General features: G+C 42.5%; 1 protein-coding gene across 5 annotated transcripts; it reads left to right on the top strand.

Moving 5' to 3' along the window:
* Positions 1–1,876: 1,876 nt before the first annotated feature.
* Positions 1,877–19,521, top strand: usp25 (ubiquitin specific peptidase 25). 5 transcript variants are annotated; one of them, XM_088441384.1, is made up of 26 exons: positions 1,877–2,094; positions 4,012–4,089; positions 4,656–4,800; positions 4,918–5,041; positions 5,316–5,478; positions 6,378–6,464; positions 6,760–6,897; positions 7,908–7,984; positions 8,058–8,131; positions 8,575–8,726; positions 8,789–8,916; positions 9,409–9,504; positions 9,617–9,781; positions 10,100–10,326; positions 10,435–10,505; positions 10,599–10,827; positions 11,222–11,479; positions 11,711–11,850; positions 12,789–12,935; positions 13,920–14,015; positions 14,553–14,731; positions 15,911–15,989; positions 16,083–16,162; positions 16,744–16,867; positions 18,439–18,631; positions 18,790–19,521. In XM_088441384.1, exons 1-26 carry the CDS (start codon positions 2,053–2,055, stop codon positions 18,963–18,965), a joined length of 3,468 nt encoding a protein of 1,155 aa, XP_088297510.1. In that variant the 5' UTR covers positions 1,877–2,052; the 3' UTR covers positions 18,966–19,521. The 5 variants fall into 5 exon arrangements, with proteins under 5 accessions (XP_088297510.1, XP_088297511.1, XP_088297507.1 ...); XM_088441385.1 differs by having other exon boundaries at positions 10,097–10,326; positions 13,902–14,015; XM_088441381.1 differs by lacking the exons at positions 12,789–12,935; positions 13,920–14,015.
* Positions 19,522–19,969: the final 448 nt, after the last annotated feature.

Below are 19,969 nucleotides of genomic sequence, written 5' to 3'. Positions count from 1 at the left end.
CTTTTCTCCATTCTCAAAGGATTTTACTACGCCACTGCGTTGCTACATTGTACTTGAATTATGTACAGTGTTATACTTCTGCACATTCCATAAAAGTTGCGTCTTTGATCTTCACCAAACATCGGAACTGTAAATGATCTCGTCAAGCAGCGATCAAGTCAAATTAGAGGCAAACAAGTGCCTCGACTTTGCCGATTGATTCATCCGTTTAATTTTTGATTGGCTTCCTGACAGCGCTCCAGATTCTCAAGCCGCTGCCTTGAGGTCAAAGTGGGACGTATCAGCCCAGGGAAAACGTCCCTTAAAAGAAAATAACTCTCGCAGACTACTTATATCGCTAATATAAATGCACAGTCGATAGTTTGGCCAAGAACGCGTTCAAAATATTGATTGAGATGCAATATTAAAAACATGCCTTGTGATTTAAAATGCAACTTGATTTACACAGTGAGATCATTTTCATGAATCATTCATCGCTTATTCCACATTTCAGCTGCTTGAGAGCGTGTGTGCGTGTGCAAGTGCAAACTGCGAATGTAAGGAAGATGTCGCCATCTGCTGGACAAACCCAAGAGCGCTCGCCGCCAGTACTGGAGGCCTTGTGTTATCGCGGCCCGGCACATTCGCTAATGTTTGGCTAAAATAAAATCGCGATTTTCATCATTCTGGGTGGTTTGGATTTTAAGCGATTTTAATGGGAGGAACAAAAAAATTAAAATAAATCGAAAGGTGTGGCGGACAAAAAGTCAAGTGCATTCGGGTCTTTCTCAACCGCCTTATTTAATTAATCAAGAGGATCAACTCGAACGCTCTCATCAGCATATGTGTTTCGGTATGTAAATGTGCCCACGTCGTTTACATATTCATAAAACTGCCATCAATATGCATTTGTGCTAGTTGGATGGCACAATTCGCGGTAACGCAGCATGCCGACTGCTTGAGTTCGAAGCACAATGCTATTTCTGATTGTGACCCAGTTGTGCGGCCATTCGCTTCCTGCTTAACTGAACGGAATAAATTAAATTGAAATGACTGAATGTTGAAAATATTTTCCTCCTAGACCATTGGAGGAGAGATAAGTACTGTCAGGTGTCTGACTACAGATAACACATTAATATAAATCAAGAGTCAGTCGTGTGTGGGAATTCCAACGTACTGATACTTTAGTTATTTTAAACAATATAAAGAGGAACGTTGAAACCGATCTGATTACAAGCTATATTACCATGTGACTCGTCATCAGTCCTGTGTGCCAAAAAAAATAAAAGAAATGAATCTTACGATGATCTATTTGGGAGAATGTAGGCAACCATCCATCCATCAATCTGATCATTAGCTATAGCCATCCATCCATGCATCCATCCAATATTAGCTATAGCCATCATCCATCCATCCAATATTAGCCATAGCCATCATCCATCCATCCATCTAATCATTAGCTATAGCCATCCATTCATCCATCCATCCATCCAACATTAGCTATCTCCATCCATCCATCCATCCAACATTAGCTATCTTCATCCATCCATCCATCCATCCATCCATCCATCCATCCATCCATCCATCCATCCATCCATCCATCCATCCATCCATCCAACCATTAATTACCCAGGTCTATCGATACGCATGATCCATTGCTTTTAAGGTCGACATAAATCAAATCATATAAGGAAGATGGCTAAAATCTAGTTTTAACAAGAGTTGAACGGTTGGGCTGAATAGTAGCTGGATAATTTCCATTTTTTTCGCATGTGTTTACTTTCACATTAATAGCTCCTCACGTTAAAAAAAAAAAACAAAAACAATGCGCCTTAACGTTATTATGATTCGTGACGTTGCCTGGTGAGCACAGACATGAGTAATCGATACCAGATGAGTGGGAGGTGGCAATGTTTTCATGCCTGCTGACAATCTGGCCAACTCACTCTACCATGGCACTCGTAATGTCGCAGTCTCGGGATTCCCTCCACGTTTAAGTCGCTTGAACGAAACCAATACGCGCGTTTTGCTGATTCTGGTTCTATTTGGTCAGCATTTATCTCTGAATCGGCCATGACTGTAGAGCAGAATGTCCTCCAGCAGCATTCTCAAAAGGTAAGCTTAATGCTAACTGTGGCTAGCTAACTTGGTCGTAAGTGCAATGCAGTGTTGTTTTGAGTTTTACTGTTTTTAACACGCAATGCGTTTTGGGCTGAATTGCATGACTTTGCGGCGGGGTTTTATGCAAGCGATACGATTCGGAATTTAATCGAATATGATATGTTTCTTGGAGGCCTTGTGTTATCGCAGCCTAGCACACTCGCCAATGTTTTGCTAATTGTTAGCGAGTGTTAGCAGCCGAGCCCATGTTACGCCGTTTGTGAAAATTGCGTAACTATTATAAGCGTCCCGCTTGTTGACCTTTACGAACGAGCGATTGCTCGGTTAACAGGTTTAAGTAATTTTAGACAACCGTGGCGTCAATGGAAATAAGCAACGGCATGCGCGAGTGCCATGCAAGTTCAATGTTCATTAACTCCTTAATTCAAATTGCCGAGCCAATCGCTGGTTTTGTATTCATTTATTTTGCAGTTGTATTCGCTTTCAATGAGCCACACAATGTTTTGTTTGCAAATAATGCTCTCCGTTTTGGGGCGCGCTAATGTTGTCGAGATTACTCATGTCCAAAGTATGTGAAAGCTTTGTTTACATAGCATGGCTAGCAAGGATAGCGGAGATTTAGCAGCTTGTTTCTGTCACTTGACTTGAAGGACCATGCACATGCGTTTAACGATGCAGGAAAAGAATTGAAGGATTGTAGGGTAGGTAACTGAGAATTTCTCTTCTTTAAGTTTATGCTATGTTCTGTATGTTAAGCACAGCGTTGGAACGCGTTATATAACCAAAGGAATTATGTTGCCATTGGTAAAGATGCCCTAATCGCAATTAAACTAATTATTATTTTTTCCATTGACGTCACTCATGCTTGTGTCCCAACTATGTTACCAGGCAGCTGTTTTGGCCATGCCCCAAAAATAGGTAACACAAAAATAATCTCAGTTTTCATTGTCACACATTTTTAGAAACACATCTGTGAAGCCTTTAAAGGTACTTTCACTATCTTTGTATTATTATTTTGAATGTCTTCAGTAAAAGCTGCCGTGCTCATTTGTTCTGGCAGTTTTTGAGAAACCGTGTTCTGAATCTCACTAAAACTTGCAAGAAATACGCATAGGACTCAAATGTAAGCTTGGCAAATGCTAAGAGGACCTTGCTGAACTAACTGGCCTTCTTGAGTGCCGCCTACTGCACCTGTGAAAACCTGAGGCGGTTCTCTTCCCTTGGGACTTGTGAGTCCGCCTCTGTATACAAAGTGCACTCGCTCATTATTTTAAGTGCATTCAATCAAGCCTCGCGTTGCAGATAGAGTGCGTGCTAAGGCCATGCAATCCTGCTTATATTGACATCATTAGGCTGTCAGACATACAGTGCCGTACAAATTCCAGTTTTTTGCCCTGAAATAAAATACGGCTACGATTTAGAAAAAAAAGAGAAAAGGTGGTATTGTCTGAAGACATTAAGATTGAATATTTTGGTCATATGATTACAGTAGGTTACTGGGGAAAATGCGCTGCAATCCACAGAACACTGCATACACAGGAATGAGGCACCAAAATAGAAAATATAACTTCAAACAATAAATGCAAACACTTAGGGAATCCAGTAAAAAAAGATGCAATCACAATCATGTAGACAAGTACAAATGTACTTAACATCTTCTACAAACATCCCATGCTAAACATAGCTCTTAGCTAAGCTTGCCTCTGTCAAACCAATTACTTCATCATACTCCTGTGGCAACACAGGACTACTTTCCTATTTGATGAGGCTTTAGCGCCACCCTGTGGCATGTTCCAGCAATCCCAACGTTTACTATTCCTGGATTGCTGTACTATCCTTTGATACGCCGACATATAAATCTGTCATGTTTCTCTACCCTTCTAACAACTACTGCTCTCATTTCCTTCACAGCATCAGCAGACACTACTAAACCAGTTGCGAGAGGTCACAGGCACAACAGATGTTCAGCTTCTTCAACAGGCGTTGCAGGTAAGTCATAGAACACATTACTCTTGCACAGCTACTTGGTTACTGTATGTAACTAAGTTAGCCAAATCGGGTAGTAGACTATAAATAAAGGTTGACTATAAATATCCCCCTCGAAGTTCTGTTAAAACCGTGTTTGATCCACTGTTTTGTGCACAGACCTTTCTTGCGAATCTGTTGCAATGGCGGCAAAAGAAAAAAAAACTCCTCCGCAAAAACGATATTGCGAGTTTGGAATAATGTCCAGTTACAAACAGTGACAAAAATAAAGTAACGCTCAATTCTTGCAAAATTCAAAAATCTTGTTCACATGCAGCTCTATTTCTTGTCTTAATGCCCCACCTAGTGGCCGTATGGCATAAACACTTACCGATTTCATTGTGGGCTTTCATTTAAGCTCATATAAGCATATGGAGCTTCCCAAAATAAAAGACAACTTCCAAAAAATGATCTCAATTCATAACCTGTCACTACAGAAACAATTGGGTATATCTGCGATGCGTCACCTTGTGATATCATTGCAAATACAATGAATCACTCAGGCCTTAACTTGTAAGGGCTTGTTGCAGGTGAGCAACGGAGACTTGGCTGAGGCTGTGGCGTTTTTGACCGAGAAGAATGCCAAGGTCCCTCAACAGGATGAGACAACATACTATCAGACTTCTCAGGTGTCCAACGACCGATATATCAGCGTGGGCAGCCAAGCAGACTCAAGTAAGCCTTTCCGCCTTTCCATGTAAAGTACGAGCGACATGAAAAGGAAGAGAAGGAAAACGTGAAAGCGCACTTTCAATCAAATATTTCCATTCATTGGGCTTTTTTGTGCTTTAGATGTCATCGACCTGACGGGAGACGACAAAGATGACCTCCAGAGAGCAATTGCCCTCAGCCTGGCAGAGTCCAACCGGGCTTTCAGGGAGACCGGCATCACCGATGAAGAGCAGGCCATCAGCAGGTCGCCAGCCGCAACTTTCATTTAGAAAAGTCTGTTTTTAAAGGCGTTAATAATTCCATTATCAAATGGATTACAGTCCAAATATTATTTATGTAGTTCTGAATATGGCAAAAAAAAGGAATTTCCCTTTACGCAAGTTATGCCAAAGCTATGAATGTTAAGTTTATATGAAAACTGATTTGAAATCATTGGCCCATGAACTAACATTTGAACAGCGAGTTACAATAATATCAGATTGTTATTACCAGACGTAAGATGCTATTGCTATCCGTAGAGTTTTGGAGGCCAGCATAGCGGAGAACAAGGCAAGTCTGAAGCGCACTCACACAGAAGTATGGAGCGATTCGCCCAACCCGCATGACAGAAAGAGGATCGACAACTGCCCCGTAGGCTTGAAAAATGTTGGCAATACCTGCTGGTTCAGTGCTGTCATTCAGGTGGGTGCACCCAAACGCACATGCGCCTGCCTGCATGCTTTCCAGTCAAATGCACAAAGAACGGTATTCATGACATCATTTCAGCCGGTGTGGCTGCAACCATCGGTGATTTGTTCAGAATGCTTCAAAGCGGTGGTCCGTTTATAGAATAACAAACGCGCGCAAACACTACCGCGTAAACTGATTCATCGGTCGGTTATGGGTCTTCAACTATCGGACAGATATTTGCAGATTATTTGAACTTTTAACCTCTATGTACTCTGTTTACAGCAGTTATATACAAGGAACACTCATGTCATTATTTAGTCATTTTATCTAGTCATTTCGGGAGTTGTTAAAGACCCTGGGTGAATTTGCAAAAATGTCCATTTTCATACTGGACTGCACATTCCTTTTGAAGGGATTTTTTTTTTTTTTTTTTTCAGCCAAGACCAAGACTGCCCATATATTGCATTTGAGTTAATGATATAATTTGAGCTGATCTGAAATATGCCAGTTAAACACTGGACACTCTTATCACATGTTGCTTGGCTCCTCTGTAATGTGATTCTGCGGTCTTTTAGTGGAAGGCATTCGCCGTATGACCTCTGGCTGTTGCTTTTGCTGTCAACAACAACATTCTCCTTTCATAACACGATCTGAAATTTGTCAAAAGTCTAATGATTTTTTGATATATATATATATATATATATATATATATATATATATATATATATATATATATATATATATATATATATATATATAATTATTGACAAAACCTAATCTCATGACAATTGCAATTGATTAGTTTTGCATTTGAACGTAAGAGCCGGTTATTCTTTCTTATCCTTATTATTCATTGTCCAAACGACCGTGGGAAAGGACTATCATACGTTCTTTGAATTTTCATCTTTTAGTCTCTGTTCAACCTGCTGGAATTCCAGCGGCTGGTGCTCAACTACTCTCCGCCAGCCCGAGTCCATGACATGCCTCGAAACCACAAGGTAAGAGGAAAAACTGCAAAGGCGGATGCAAGTTCAGCATGCACGTTACCCACAATTCATCACAAAATCAGGCATTGGCCAATAGCTGCTGCCTAGCTTGGGTTTTATTTTACTGTACTTTCCTTGAATCTTCTTTCTTTTCCTGCTTCTTTTGTATTCGTCATTCCTAAGTGTTTTTTTTTCCTTTTTCTTGTTCTTTAATCCTTTTTCTTCCGTTAGGATTTTTTTTCCTTCATTTTCTCTTTTTCCCTTAATCTTGAATCCTGAAATTCTTGATTGGCGTTCCTCTTATCAGGAACACAGGAACCTTCCCTTCATGCAAGAGCTGAGGACACTCTTTTCCCTAATGGTTGGTTCCAAGAGGAAATATGTGGATCCGTCACGAGCAGTGGAAATCCTCAAGGACGCCTTTAAGTCCAGTGAGTCGCAGCAGGTAAGCTTAGTTTCGTATCTTTACAGTTAACAAAGTAAAATCACACCCACTCAACAGTCAATCATCAAATCGTAATGTATTTACTCAGTACTTTTCAAACAATTTCATAATAAAAATGCTATGTCGGTTATTTTATAACCCCCATGTCACTGAGGGCGGGAATATATTCGCCCTGTTCATTGAAGGCCACAAATGCTTACAGAATGACTTTGGCCAACAATTGAAATCTTTCTTGTTGTGACTTCTCTGAAGTTCTGCAGGCTTTACTGTGAATTTTCTTTTTGCTAACTCAGCTCCAGTAACTCTGGGCTACTTAACCTTTCATATCTGTATTAATTCATCATCAAACCCACATCATCCCTTGCTGAACTACGCAAAAACACATCCCCCCATCATGTCACGAGTACAAAACTCTTTGGTCCTTCTCCTCACATAAGCAGTCGCACTAAGCCGGCGTCTTTGTAGCGCTTAACTGGGGTCAAGCACCCGGCCTTGCCGCTCATCACTCACGTCACTTTGCTTGCTATTCGTCAGGTTAGGTATGCATTGACCCAAATCCGCAGGCAGTCTTGACGTCTTTGAAATTCAGCAATTTGTGAACTCCTCCATGAAGGCGAGTCATCTCAAAGGTCCATCTTAGTGCCTATCAGCAGACGACTTCCATTTCTTGCCCTACTTGCCCCCTATTATCTCGGCAGACAATGCAACCGGTGGTCTTGATCTTTAGAGCTAGCTAATGGTTGCAACATTTTCTTGATCAACGTTGGGAGGATGATATTTTCATGAATATTTATAGATATATTTACCTTTAAGTTACGCGCTAACGTGCGTGCATATTTTCGCCAGAGATGCTTAATCCAACATAGGTGCAGTTGGCACGACACGTCAGTTATCTGGAGTGGCACCTGGGGAGTCAAAGCGGATTCCAGGGGTGGGCCCCCCAATCGTGGCTCCGCCAGTGCCAAAGTAGTCTTGCTCTACTCTATCTACAACTTTGTTTTGCTCTACAGCAGGATGTGAGTGAGTTCACTCACAAGCTCTTGGACTGGCTGGAGGATGCCTTCCAAATGAAGGCTGACGAATATGGGTAACGACATATACTAAACGTCCCATTAATCATCAAAAGTAAGCATATTTGTGAGTACCAACTATTTTTCCAGGGAAGAGGACAAGCCAAAGAACCCAATGGTGGAGCTTTTCTACGGACGATTCCTTGCCGTTGGTGTCCTGGAAGGTGAGCGGAGGTGTCGAATTGAAATCAATAAAAAGCAAAAGTGTGACGTTGTTGGAGAAAGCGTTGCAGCGGGTGGATTGCAGTCGCTATAAAACACATCTTTGCCCCTGGTAATGAAAGGTGACCTTGTCTTAATGAGATGCTCTCCATGTAGAGAAGTGCTGATGCATTGATCGTGGAAGACCTTGACAACTGATTGACATTGTGGTTATTATGCGTGACAATAGTGGCCCGGAGTCATCAAAACATGGGCCAGTGGGCTCCGCTGCTCACAAATTGAACTTAACGCCACATCTGCGTGTCTGCTAGTATCCGCTGCTTTTTTTTCCCGTCCTATTTTTGTATCGTAAGGAGAAACGGAGCTAGTTCTAACTTCAATCAGCATCTTGTAGCACAAACAGCTGTCATCCTGCTCTTGTATTCAGCTAATTGTCACTCCCCAGGTAAAAAGTTTGAAAACACAGAGATGTTTGGCCAGTACCCACTACAGGTGAATGGCTTCAAAGATCTCCACGAGTGTCTTGAGGCAGCAATGATCGAAGGGGAGATCGAATCCCTGCACTCTGCAGAGAACTCGGCCAGATCCGGACAAGAGGTAAGTCTCATCAAGCAATGTTCAAAAATGTAACATTTCAGAGTAACATTGTTTTCTTTCAGCACTGGTTCACTGAACTCCCTCCTGTGTTGACCTTCGAGCTTTCAAGATTTGAGTTTAATCAAGCACTTGGGCGGCCTGAGAAGATCCACAACAAGCTGGAGTTTCCTTCCATGCTCTACATGGACAGGTGATTCTCATTTCTTATTTGGGATTTATTATTGAGGGAAAGGCTGGGGGGGAAAAAGTTTTGCTCATGGGATGTTGAAGCATCGTCTGTAAGGGAATTTAAGGACTCTATTAAATGTGTACTGTGCATATAACATGTTGCGTGTGAACTAAATGGCAGTTAGTATTTGTTCACTTCAATTGGTAATCACCAGTGTGCTACTGCTAATTGCGATTGCTATCCGCTTAGCATGGGCACATTTTCTTTGTCTATACAAAATGTTATTTATGAAAGATAATATTGAGCAGCTTATTATTATTATTAAGGAAAAAATTGGGGGTCAGGTGATTATTCAATTATTCGATGGAATCACTGATAGAATAATCGATTTGAAGAGATTCTATAGTGACAGCCTGACACTTTCACTTTCATTTGTCTCACTGTCTGACATGAGGTCATATTGTCAATTGTTGTGAATATTTGCAATCTCAAACCTTCTGATATTTTTGTTAGATACATGGACAGAAACAGGGAAATAACCAGAATAAAGAGAGAGGAAATCAGGAGGCTAAAAGAGCATTTGACGCTGCTCCAGCAGAGATTGGAAAGGTATATGGTGTTTTTTTTTTTGTGCTGTCTTTAATCAGTCCAAATTCAACACAGCATTCTAAGGATGTTGTTTGTCCTCCTGTTTTTCTATTTTCGTTTGTTTGCATCCAAGATATCTGAGTTATGGCTCTGGCCCCAAGAGGTTCCCTCTTGCAGATGTCCTCCAGTACGCCATGGAGTTTGCCTCCAGTAAGCCTGTGTGTACCTCTCCCGTGGAAGATTTTGACTCATCAGCACCTCCTGGTGGGACTACTGGACTACAGCTGCCTCCCCCAAGGTGAGTTTCATATTCATGAAAAAAAGTATTTTTGTCTGGAAAAAAGATTTCTTTTTTTTTAAAAGATATATTTTTTTCAGTCATCCCAGATTATTACTTTAATCAAAGAAGGTTTGTTCGAAAAGAAACCTTGTACAAACTTGAAATTCATCGTTTGTCTATAACTTGCCAAACTCCTCAAATAAATAGTGAGTAACCTTAGTAAACATGCCTTACAAAGTACCCATCCAGCATCCTGCCACTCGTGCAAATCCTCGGTTTAACAATGGAGCTCATTTTCCAACGTTCCTGTTAAAAACCACGTATTCCACCCAGCAGCTTGGCCGAGCAGGACTCTTCGGCTTCCGCCGAGAGCTCGGGCTCCGTCTCGGGCCCCGCTTCCAATCAGCAGCAGAGGGCGGCCATTCACAAGCCTTTCACCCAGTCCAGGCTACCTCCCGATCTCCCCATGCACCCCGCACCTCGCCACATCACCGAAGAGGAATTGAGGGTGCTCGAGGGATGCCTCCACCGATGGAGGAGCGAAGTGGAAAATGACACCCGCGGTAAAGTTGCACCTCCTTCAATGACTGCCTATCATGGCAATTGCAATATTTATCCATTTTGGATAGCATACATAGGAAACTTACTTTGCATGATTTGCATCCCGTCAGATCTCCAGGACAGTATAAAAAGAATCCACAGAACCATTGATCTTATGTACTCGGACAAATCAATGATGCAGGTGATAATTAGCGGTTATTCATTTTGGAAAAAAAAAAAAAAAATACACCGCTTGCATTCATATGAACTGAAAATGTTGTTTGCGTCATTGAAGGTTCCCTACCGGCTTCATGCGGTGTTGGTCCACGAAGGCCAGGCCAATGCGGGTCACTACTGGGCCTACATCTACGACCCGCATCAGCGCTGCTGGATGAAGTACAACGACATCTCTGTTACAAAATCCTCGTGGGAGGAGCTGGTGCGCGACTCGTTTGGAGGCTACCGCAATGCCAGTGCCTACTGTCTTATGTATATCAATGATAAGAAGCCCTTTCTCATAGAAGGTATGCACAAACAACTAGATTCGCTTGAAAGTCAATTATCTGCAAGCGATATGGAAGAGTTCACAGTTAAGTTATAAAAGTTAGAAACTTTTTTACTCAAATTGGAACTGTGAAAATTCATGCTGAATCAGTACATTTGAAGGAGTTGATTTTGTTTCAAAAATGAACAAGACATTGTGCTAGGTCATTGACAATAATTACGCCAGCCAATATGGAGCACTGCTCGTCCTGTATCCCTTTTAAGTTCTATTTCAAATTAAATTTGGAAGGTGCAATAAATGGACACGTTTTAACATCGAATACGATCAAAATTTTCACAGGAGGGTGACAAATCCTTTTCATTGCACTCACTGTATGTTCTGTTGTGTTTATGTCATGACTTTTGTCAACACAGAAGACTTTGACAAAGAAACGGGTCAGATACTGAGTGGCCTGGACAAACTTCCGCCGGACCTCAAGCAGTATGTAAAGGAGGACAATGAGCTCTTTGACAAGGAGATTGAGGAATGGAATGCCCTGCAAGCTCATAAAGCCCAACAGGAAAAGTTGGCTCTCGCTGCGGCGGCTGCGGCGGCATCGGCATCCAGCACTTCCATTTCCTCCTCTTCACCCCAGCCCATGAGTATCGACTGCAGCCCCCCTGACAATTCAGGTCAGTCCCGCACTCATGTATTTCTTTTTTTGATGTCCTTTTATCACGTTTGAACGATCCTTTGAGACAGGAACGCCAACAGTGATGTTTTTCAAGCGTTTGGTATCTAATGTGTCAAACAGTGGGGGAAATGGATTTTGGTGAAACGGGACCTTTCTGTGTGAAGGCCGGTGTACATCTGCTCGTATTTCAATTAAAATAACAGCTATGTTTCGAATTGTTCTCCTCTAGCGCCCCAGCAAGATCTTGAGTACATGGAGCAGCCATCGCCCACCATTGACTCCAAACATCTCCAGGAGGATACGGAGAGAGCCATTTCGAGAGCAACTGCCGAACTGGACGAGAGAAGCCCCGAAGCACTATTAACTGCTGTGCGTAGAAGAGAAATAACACGATATACAGTACTTTGCATTACGGGCTTGTTAAATCTGCCAAAAATGTCTCAGTGGTCCGTGTTGAGCTGTTGCCAGCATGGCCATCTTGTTCTTCTTAACCCAGCAGGTGCACAAGACCGTTTAAGGCCTCTTTTAAAATCCTCATCTTTTCAAACCATTTTTTGTAGCATTTCTTTGCAGTTGACTTTTTCGCCCTTTTCTATTTGGTGTCATATTTTACCTTTTAATTGCTTTGAGCTCTTTATGAAATTAACTCTATTATTATTATTATTATTTTAACTGAGAAAAAAGTAAGAGGAAAACTCATTCAGAAAGATGCAACCATTATTATTTTTATTACTACTTTGTATTTACATATTCCTTTGTGCTTACTGCACATATTTCCAATTGAAAGTCCTGCAGCCATAATCAAATTTTACTAGGGTTCTAAAGTAAACATATTTTAGTTAAAGTGCACTGGAAAAAAAAATATTGTAATTTGCAGAGAGAAGCAAACATTGTTACATTTAGCTCACGTTGGCTGCTGGCTAGCAGCGCTTGAATGCTCCATATAGGCTGGTGTGTGAGACGTAAATGATTTTGCTACAGTTGCCGTTCTTACTGATCACTTTTTAACAAAACATGCGGACTCAAATGTGCTTTTTCTTCCGGCAAAGACTAAATAGACTAAAACTACTGAGGAGAGAATCAGTCGAGGAGGATAAGCAAAGTAGTATGTTGCTGAGCGCAGTTGAAATTTCAGTTAAAAACTTTTTTTTAATCTTCTTGGGAAATGTACTATTGTTTATATATATTTATTTTCTAGAATCTTCTGTATTTTTTGACTTTAGTGTACATCCAATCAGTCCTCCGCCTTTGCTTTCCCATCTATCCAATGATCTCGGCAGTCTCTTCACCCTTCCGCTTGCCCTCAGCCTGAAGTCCACTTGATCACCTCCTCAATCCCTTCTTCTGATTTTGTCAAGGAGGATGAGTCCCCTGGCCAGCACACAGTAGAAGTGGCCATTCCCAATGTGGGGACCTTTGTCATTGAGTCAGAGGAAGGGGGATATGATGATGAGGTAGACCGAGACCCGGCGCACCCTTCTTAAGTGTGATAGAATAGCGCTTTCTACATATTTGCTACGCTTGATGCTTCAAAATGATGGAATTCCGTGTCTGGAATGGCTTCAGACTGAAAATGCAATAATAGGAAGCTCTTCTTGCATGGCTGTTTTAAATAGTCTGTTTTTAAGCCCACTCGCTTTTGGGGGGGAGGAAAAAAAAAAAGATAGGTTGGCCTTTTGGAGCAAACCCTTTGCCACCTCTACACACAATGAGAAATAGAAGCACCTCTCAGACTGCCCGTCATTGATTTTATGCAAGAATTGATGATAGTGGAAGTGAAGTTTTGGATTTGCCCTTTTCTGGCTCAGTGACTTGAGTCAAAGTCTGAAAAGAGCCTTAGGGGAATTTGGGTACCTCAGTTAAAAAAGAAAGTTCTTGCCCCCCGACTTGCCTATTAGTGTACACGTCAGAAAAAAAATGTCAAGCCAGTCACAGCGACCCTGGATCAAATATCACATTTGTGATCATATCTCTTAGGAGTGTGTAAGGGAATAAGCAGGAAACCTGGATCAGAATGAGGAGGTGTTAAAACAAGATTCTTTGTGCTGAAAGAAATTGTGGCTCTTTGGAAGTAAGACTGTGCCTTAATTTAAGGCGTATAAATGTCAGGCCTACTCCAACACCTCTGGTAGGCAATGTGAACGGGGCATCGTTCCGGAATTCCTGGCTCTGAGGACTTTCAAACTCACAGCCGTCACGGCTTTTTGTGTGTTGTGTTTTTTTTTTTTCTCTGAATGCACACGATCCCAAAGAGGAATATGCATTGGAGCGTTAGACTTGGCGGCTCTCTTCTACGAGGACCGGGCTAAATGCATGGGCTGCAGAGTGATGTACTTGTGGCATGTGTGTAGTTTTAGCCTTTTCAAAGTGATTGCCCGCACTTGTTCCATCACAAGAGCCTATTATTTTGTTTAATGCAGTTCCTGCTTCCCGGGCAGGCAATGATGACCCCAAACATGCAGGGTGTAATTATGGCTATTGGCAAATCCTGCAGCGTTTATGAAAAGAATGGGCCCGAGGCGGCCTTTTTTAAGGTACGCTCTCTTTCCCTTACCTCTCGCATTCTCCCTCCGCCCACTTCCACTTTTTCCTGTAAATCACTGTCTTTCTCCTCTTCTTTGCATCCTGGCATTCCAGAAGTTTCTCAAACAGTAACTTGATTATTACGGCCCGAGCAGCGAACGCTGCAAGGTTTCTTTTCTTTTTCTCCAGATTATTATTATTATTATTTCTTATATTAGTTACCATCTGAGAACAATAGGACTTTTGGGCACCTAGACATGTTTGAAATTTGCAGGGCTCATACTTTTCCCTCCTAGTCCTAAACAATTATTCCAATTTTCAAACCTAGGGCAAAAATCACGGTTTCAAAAATACACAATTTCATTTGAATAATTATAATGATTACATCAGCATTTGTTTCCTCTCGAGAGATTTCAATAAGTGTCAAAAATATGTAGATTTATGGTATATATTCCCCGCAAGCACATTTTATTAATAGTGTAAATCCATTTGAAGAAACCTGGGGAGCAAGCTGCATTTTTAATCATCATGGTTTGTTTACTGCTCAGGCCCTCAAGCTGGAATATGCTCGACTTGTGAGGTTTGCCCAAGAGGACACGCCCCCAGAGAAGGACTACCGACTTCAGCACGTCATTGTCTACTTCCTCCAGAACCAAGCGCCCAAGAAGATCCTTGAGAGGACTTTGCTCACTCAGTTTGCTGACCGGAACCTGGCGTTTGACGAGAGGTACGTTATTCTCGGCATTTTCATCACAATGTCGCATTAAATTAGATTGCCGCCATAGAATATTTTTGGAATCGGTTATTCTGTCGATTATTTCATTCATTGATTGTATAAAATTTCATTTGCATTAAAGTGCATCGCAATTTTTTTTCCCCCTATTAATCTTTACGAGCCAATTGCTGTTATTTAGCATTGTTTAGTGGGGAGAGAAAAAAAACAACTAAACAACAATCAATTAATGCCACATGAGAGAGATTGATAATCGCCAAGCTTTATGAAATTGATTCAATTACTGGTTCGGTCATCGTTCTGTAAATTGGAGCGTATTTTCAAATGTCATATTTCAATTAAAAAAAAAAAATCAAAGATAATCATTTTGCTTTCATGAACGACGACAGAAATCAGACAATAATTACATCAGAAAATCTGGACAAATTTCTGTCAAACAATACCTTTTATAAATGATTGCTCGATTATTAAAGTAGTTGCCATTTGGTTTATTGATTTACTGTCGAATAATCCGTTGATTTTCTCAGCTTTACATTTAATGTAGCTTTGGTATGTTGTCATGTTTACAGAGCAGAAGCAGTTCACGTCCCCAAAAAGGTATCAGATTTAAGAAACGTTGGCACAAGGTTTCTCCGTCCCAAAAATGGCCAGCAGGAGGTAGTAGAGAGCTATGAGTACTATTTTAGTCAGGCACTCCTTGGAAAGGCAAAGACAGATCGCACAGGGACATTGCTACTTCTTTTCCCTCAACTTTAGGTCGACTCTTAAAACTAAACCCAAAAACATGATTAATGCCTTTTTACATGAGTGATTCTAGCAATGCCTCGGTATTTACAATGCGTTCCTGGTCATCCATCCCACCGCGTGTCATTTCTCTAACGCCGCATCCCGATATCTTCCTCCCGATGCTCGTTGGCCTCCCTCCAAATTCCTAAGTGAAAAATTGATTTCTCACGTCTCTATTTTGAGTAAGATAATTAGATTTACGTGCGCACGTGGCCTGAATTAGGAGCCTCCGGAGGAGTGTTTCACTTTCCCTCTCAACGCTGAAGAGTGATTCATTAGGCCAAGTTATGGCCCGGGGGCACGCCGGTCCGTTTCATCGCTTGACAATGACTCACCATCGGAGCGGACCGCAGTGAGTCTCGGCGCCTTACTTTCCTTCCCCCACAGATGCAAAAGCGTTATGAACGTGGCACGCGCAAAACTGGAACTGATTAAGCCGGAGGAGGTCAGCATGGATGAGTATGAGGTCAGCTGGGCTTTCCCTTATCTATTGTGCATTCCTTTTACCCGACTTCTCTCAATGGGCTGCCCCTTCCGTAATTAATATTTTTCAACACAGACGTGGCATCAGGACTACAGGAACTTCCGGGAAACCACCATCTTCATGATAACTGGCCTGGAGCTCTTCCACAAGACAAAGTATGGTCACACAGGCACATTGTTCTTATCTTAACATTTTGTAAACGCACGAAAAGCAAAAGTTGTACAAATCAATACATTCATATCATTTATTTAATAAGTATGATGACTTGTACTCAATGGAAATATTTTCTTATGAATCCATTTATGAATTTTGAAATTCCTAATGACATTTTGCCACTTGTTGGCTGAAGATGGCATCGCATGTACTCATGGCGCAGGAAACCAATCACGGCACAGCTTGCGACTGTCACGTGATCAAACTTGGAAAACGGGTGAGACTGCGGTTGCTCATTGCCTGAGCACATGTGGTGTCATTTTCAATTGACCGCAAGAGGAAAAATGTGTTTCTAATGTTGCATTCGAGGGACGTGGGAACTTGGACTTTTGCGACTTCTTAAGTCAGCCCCCTTGAACTGGGAGGCTCGAATTGCAAACGTAACCAACTTGAACGCTAACAAATTAAAGACGACGCGTAAGCATTCACTGTTATGTTGAAAGATGCATTTTTTTTCTTGTCATAATTGTTGGACAAAGTTCTTTTTTTTTCAAGGTGTTGTTGTTGTTGTTTTTTTCCCCAGGTATGCGGAGGCGCTGATATATCTAATATACTCGTACCAATACAACAAAGCGCTTTTGTGCAAGGGGCTTTACAGAGGACATGATGAAGAGTTCCTTGGTCATTACCGTCGCGATTGCTTGCTGGTGAGTTAAAATGTGCGATCACATGTTTGCTTCTCTACTTTGCACTGGTAATTCTATGTGACGCTCCTCCTCTATTTATGTCAGAAACCTCAGTCACGATGATGAGAAAACAATGCTTCGTAAAGCAATTGTGTTTGTTTTTTTAACCCTCTAGATGGCACTGTTGGTTTAAAGAAAGAAAGAGGAGAAACGGCGCGACATTGTGGCTAAAGCGCTACGTTGAACAGATTGCCATCTAGAGACAAATTTACTGCTTCATGAAGCATCGTGCGTGAAGCCTTTTTTTTTTAAACTAAGTGACTTAGAAAAAAAATATTACTGTTTCATGAAGCATCCTGAAGCTTCATATTCTCATCCCAAGATGAAATTACGACTTACCATTTCGTGAACCTCTTTTATTAAATCGACAGCGCCATCTAGAAAAGTAAAAATAAAATCTTACTGCTTCAGAAGCATCGTGAAGCTTTGTGAAATGACATCAATTTACCATTCTTTGAATCCCTTTTACGAAACCAACAGCGACTACCGAAGGAGTACAAAATTCTAATAATATTACTGCATGAAGCATCATGAAGCTTCATTGCTGTTGCTGAGACATGTTTATTTTCCAACCAAATATTCTACTTGAAGGACTTTTTTGGAAATGACAACGAAAGCCCTTCTTCTTTTTGACACCCCCCTTCTGTTTAATTTCACATTTTTATTTTATTTCTTTTATTGTATTCCATTTCTTTCCTTTTTATTCCCACCGAGCTTTCCTACTGCGTGCTCGCCGTGGATATTTGAGCTGATCACCAACGGTCTGCACTCAGTAACCTTACGCCAGCATTGTGCTTGTAATGTAATCATTGGAGCGGGAATAGGAAGCAGGAGGGCCAGCGAGTGTAAACGCATTAGCATGTCCCGGGCTAACCTCAGATTTTGGCTGGACGCGGCCCCGTCGGTCACCTCAGATCTGCGTCCAGAACCCCCGGCCCGGCCCGGCCCGGCTCGGCTCGGCTCGGCTCGTTTACCTCCTGCTCTTGTTTTAATTGAAAACGCTGCCAACATTGACATAGTTAATTCACTCGCTTGTTTTGCGTGTCCAACCTTGAATCCCCGGACGCCAAGCTGGTTTTTAGGAACAACTTTTTTTTTTTTTTTTTTTTCCCCACCCCCCTCTCTCCGAGTAGGAGGTCACCGAGTTTGTTTGAGCGAGACGTTTTTGAAGTCCGCGTCACTCTCTCTCGTTTCACCGGCTAGATCCTCGGAAATGAACGATGAACCGTGGGCGTAGCGCTACGTTCACGCAGCGATGATCGCTTGTCTCCGGCGGCTCCGAAACTCATTTGGAGTTATCCCAGAAATAGCCAGCTAGTTCAAAACACTGGAGGCCGGCTGCTCCTAAATGCGAGCAATTATGTGCGTGTCCGAGGTTTGCCGCTTCCATTTTGTCATGGGCTTAACTTGATTTAAGAGTTTGGACTCAGTTGCCCAATCAAATACATGAGAAAGTTTTATACGAAGCGGCGGCGAATGGAGTGACATTCCCGGTCCGGCGCATTCCGTGTCATGTGTTTCGTGGCGGGCAGAAATTAAACGAGCGAGCGGCGGCCATGTTTGAGTCGGGAGAAGAAGCGGAGGTGAGCGGCGGTTTGGGCATGATGAACGAGTTGGTGGTGCCGTGCATCCCCCTGCTGCTGGCCCACGACGCGGAGAGGGACCTGCTGGCCGTGGAAGACATGAGGAACCGCTGGTGTTCCTACCTGGGACAGGAGATGGAATGTGAGCTTTTTGTCTTTTGTTTTTTTTAACTCACACACAACTCGGCTGTTTCCACATAGTAACTCGGGCGGGAAACAATGCGGCGTCCGAATATTTGCTCATTTGAGGATGCGGAGCGGGCGGGCGGGATGGACTCATTTTGTCTTTTCCACCGACAGCCAAGCTCCAAGAAAAGCTGACGGACTTCCTGCCCAAGTTACTGGACTGCTCTACGGAGACCAAAAGCTTCCAGGAGGAGCCCCCCAAGGCGCCGGCCTACTCCACCCTGGAGCTGTGCGAAAGATTCGCCCGCATCATGAGCGCGCTGTGCAAGGCGGCCCGCCGCGAGAGATGAGCTCCGCCCCCGCGGGCCTCTCTTAAGCCACGCCCTCCTTTAGAAATCCGGGGGCTCGCTCGCTCTCTAGCTCGCCTTCCTCTTTCGCTGCGCCCGCGACAGCCATCATTTCACTTATTCGAAAAAAACAGCAGAGGAAGCGGAAAGGGGGAGATATCTCGGCGGACTTTGGATGGAAACGGGAAAAGTTAGCGCGGCACAAAGGCTACAAGCACATTCGGCATGGGTTTTGCCACGCAAACGTCGGGGGTGTTCACGGTTTCCCGCTCGGCGCTGTTAGCGTTTTCATCGGAGCCCCCCCGAGCCAGCTTCCAACCCTTTCTCAAAAGTATCTGCGTTAAAGGGGTGTTTTGCTTTGCCGCCCCCGCCCACCCATCCCGCACAGTATTACCAAGTTTGTTTTTTTTTTTTCCCAAGGATTGAAAGAAGATCAAGTTTATCGGGGGGCGGGGGGGTGGGCGCTTTCGGTGCTGTGCTGGGCAGACGTGGACTTTTTTGTGGCTTGTTAATAAATCCATAGAATAAAAGTTTATTTATGGCACTTTTCGGCCAAATACGTACACGTGTTGGGATCGTTTGTGTGTCTGTGTGTTTCAAATCGGATTCTACCACTTACTCGGATGTTTTCAGAAAGCACTCGATCGGAAGTACACCAAAAGGCATCCACCCAAATAGTCAATTTGGTCCTTTGCTGTAAAATAGAGAATTCAATGCCAATGTTTTTTCCCCTGATTTCCTCTCTTTCTCTCTCTCGCACCTGATTCAAACGCTCAAGATGGTTACCAGGTTTCCGCTGAGCTTGCTGATGAGCTCATCATTTGAATCAGGTGTGTTGCGAGGACCGAAACATCAAAATCACGCAGAACCTCCAGGACTGGTGTCGATACTCCTTAATTTATTTTTTTTTTTTTTTGCTATTGTTTTGCACTTTAAATTGTCCCTATGTTATTTTGTTATCTTTTTTCGCAGCTGTTTTCAAGCTTTTTTTTTGCACGTTTTTAGGT

The sequence above is a fragment of the Hippichthys cyanospilos genome, chromosome 18 (assembly GCF_059441005.1).
Source record: "Hippichthys cyanospilos isolate Australia breed blue-spotted pipefish chromosome 18, RoL_Hcya_1.0, whole genome shotgun sequence".
NCBI classification, from domain to species: Eukaryota; Metazoa; Chordata; class Actinopteri; order Syngnathiformes; family Syngnathidae; genus Hippichthys; species Hippichthys cyanospilos.
The sequence above is the reverse complement of the archived record's forward strand: the minus strand, read 5'-3'. Positions and strand labels throughout refer to the sequence as shown.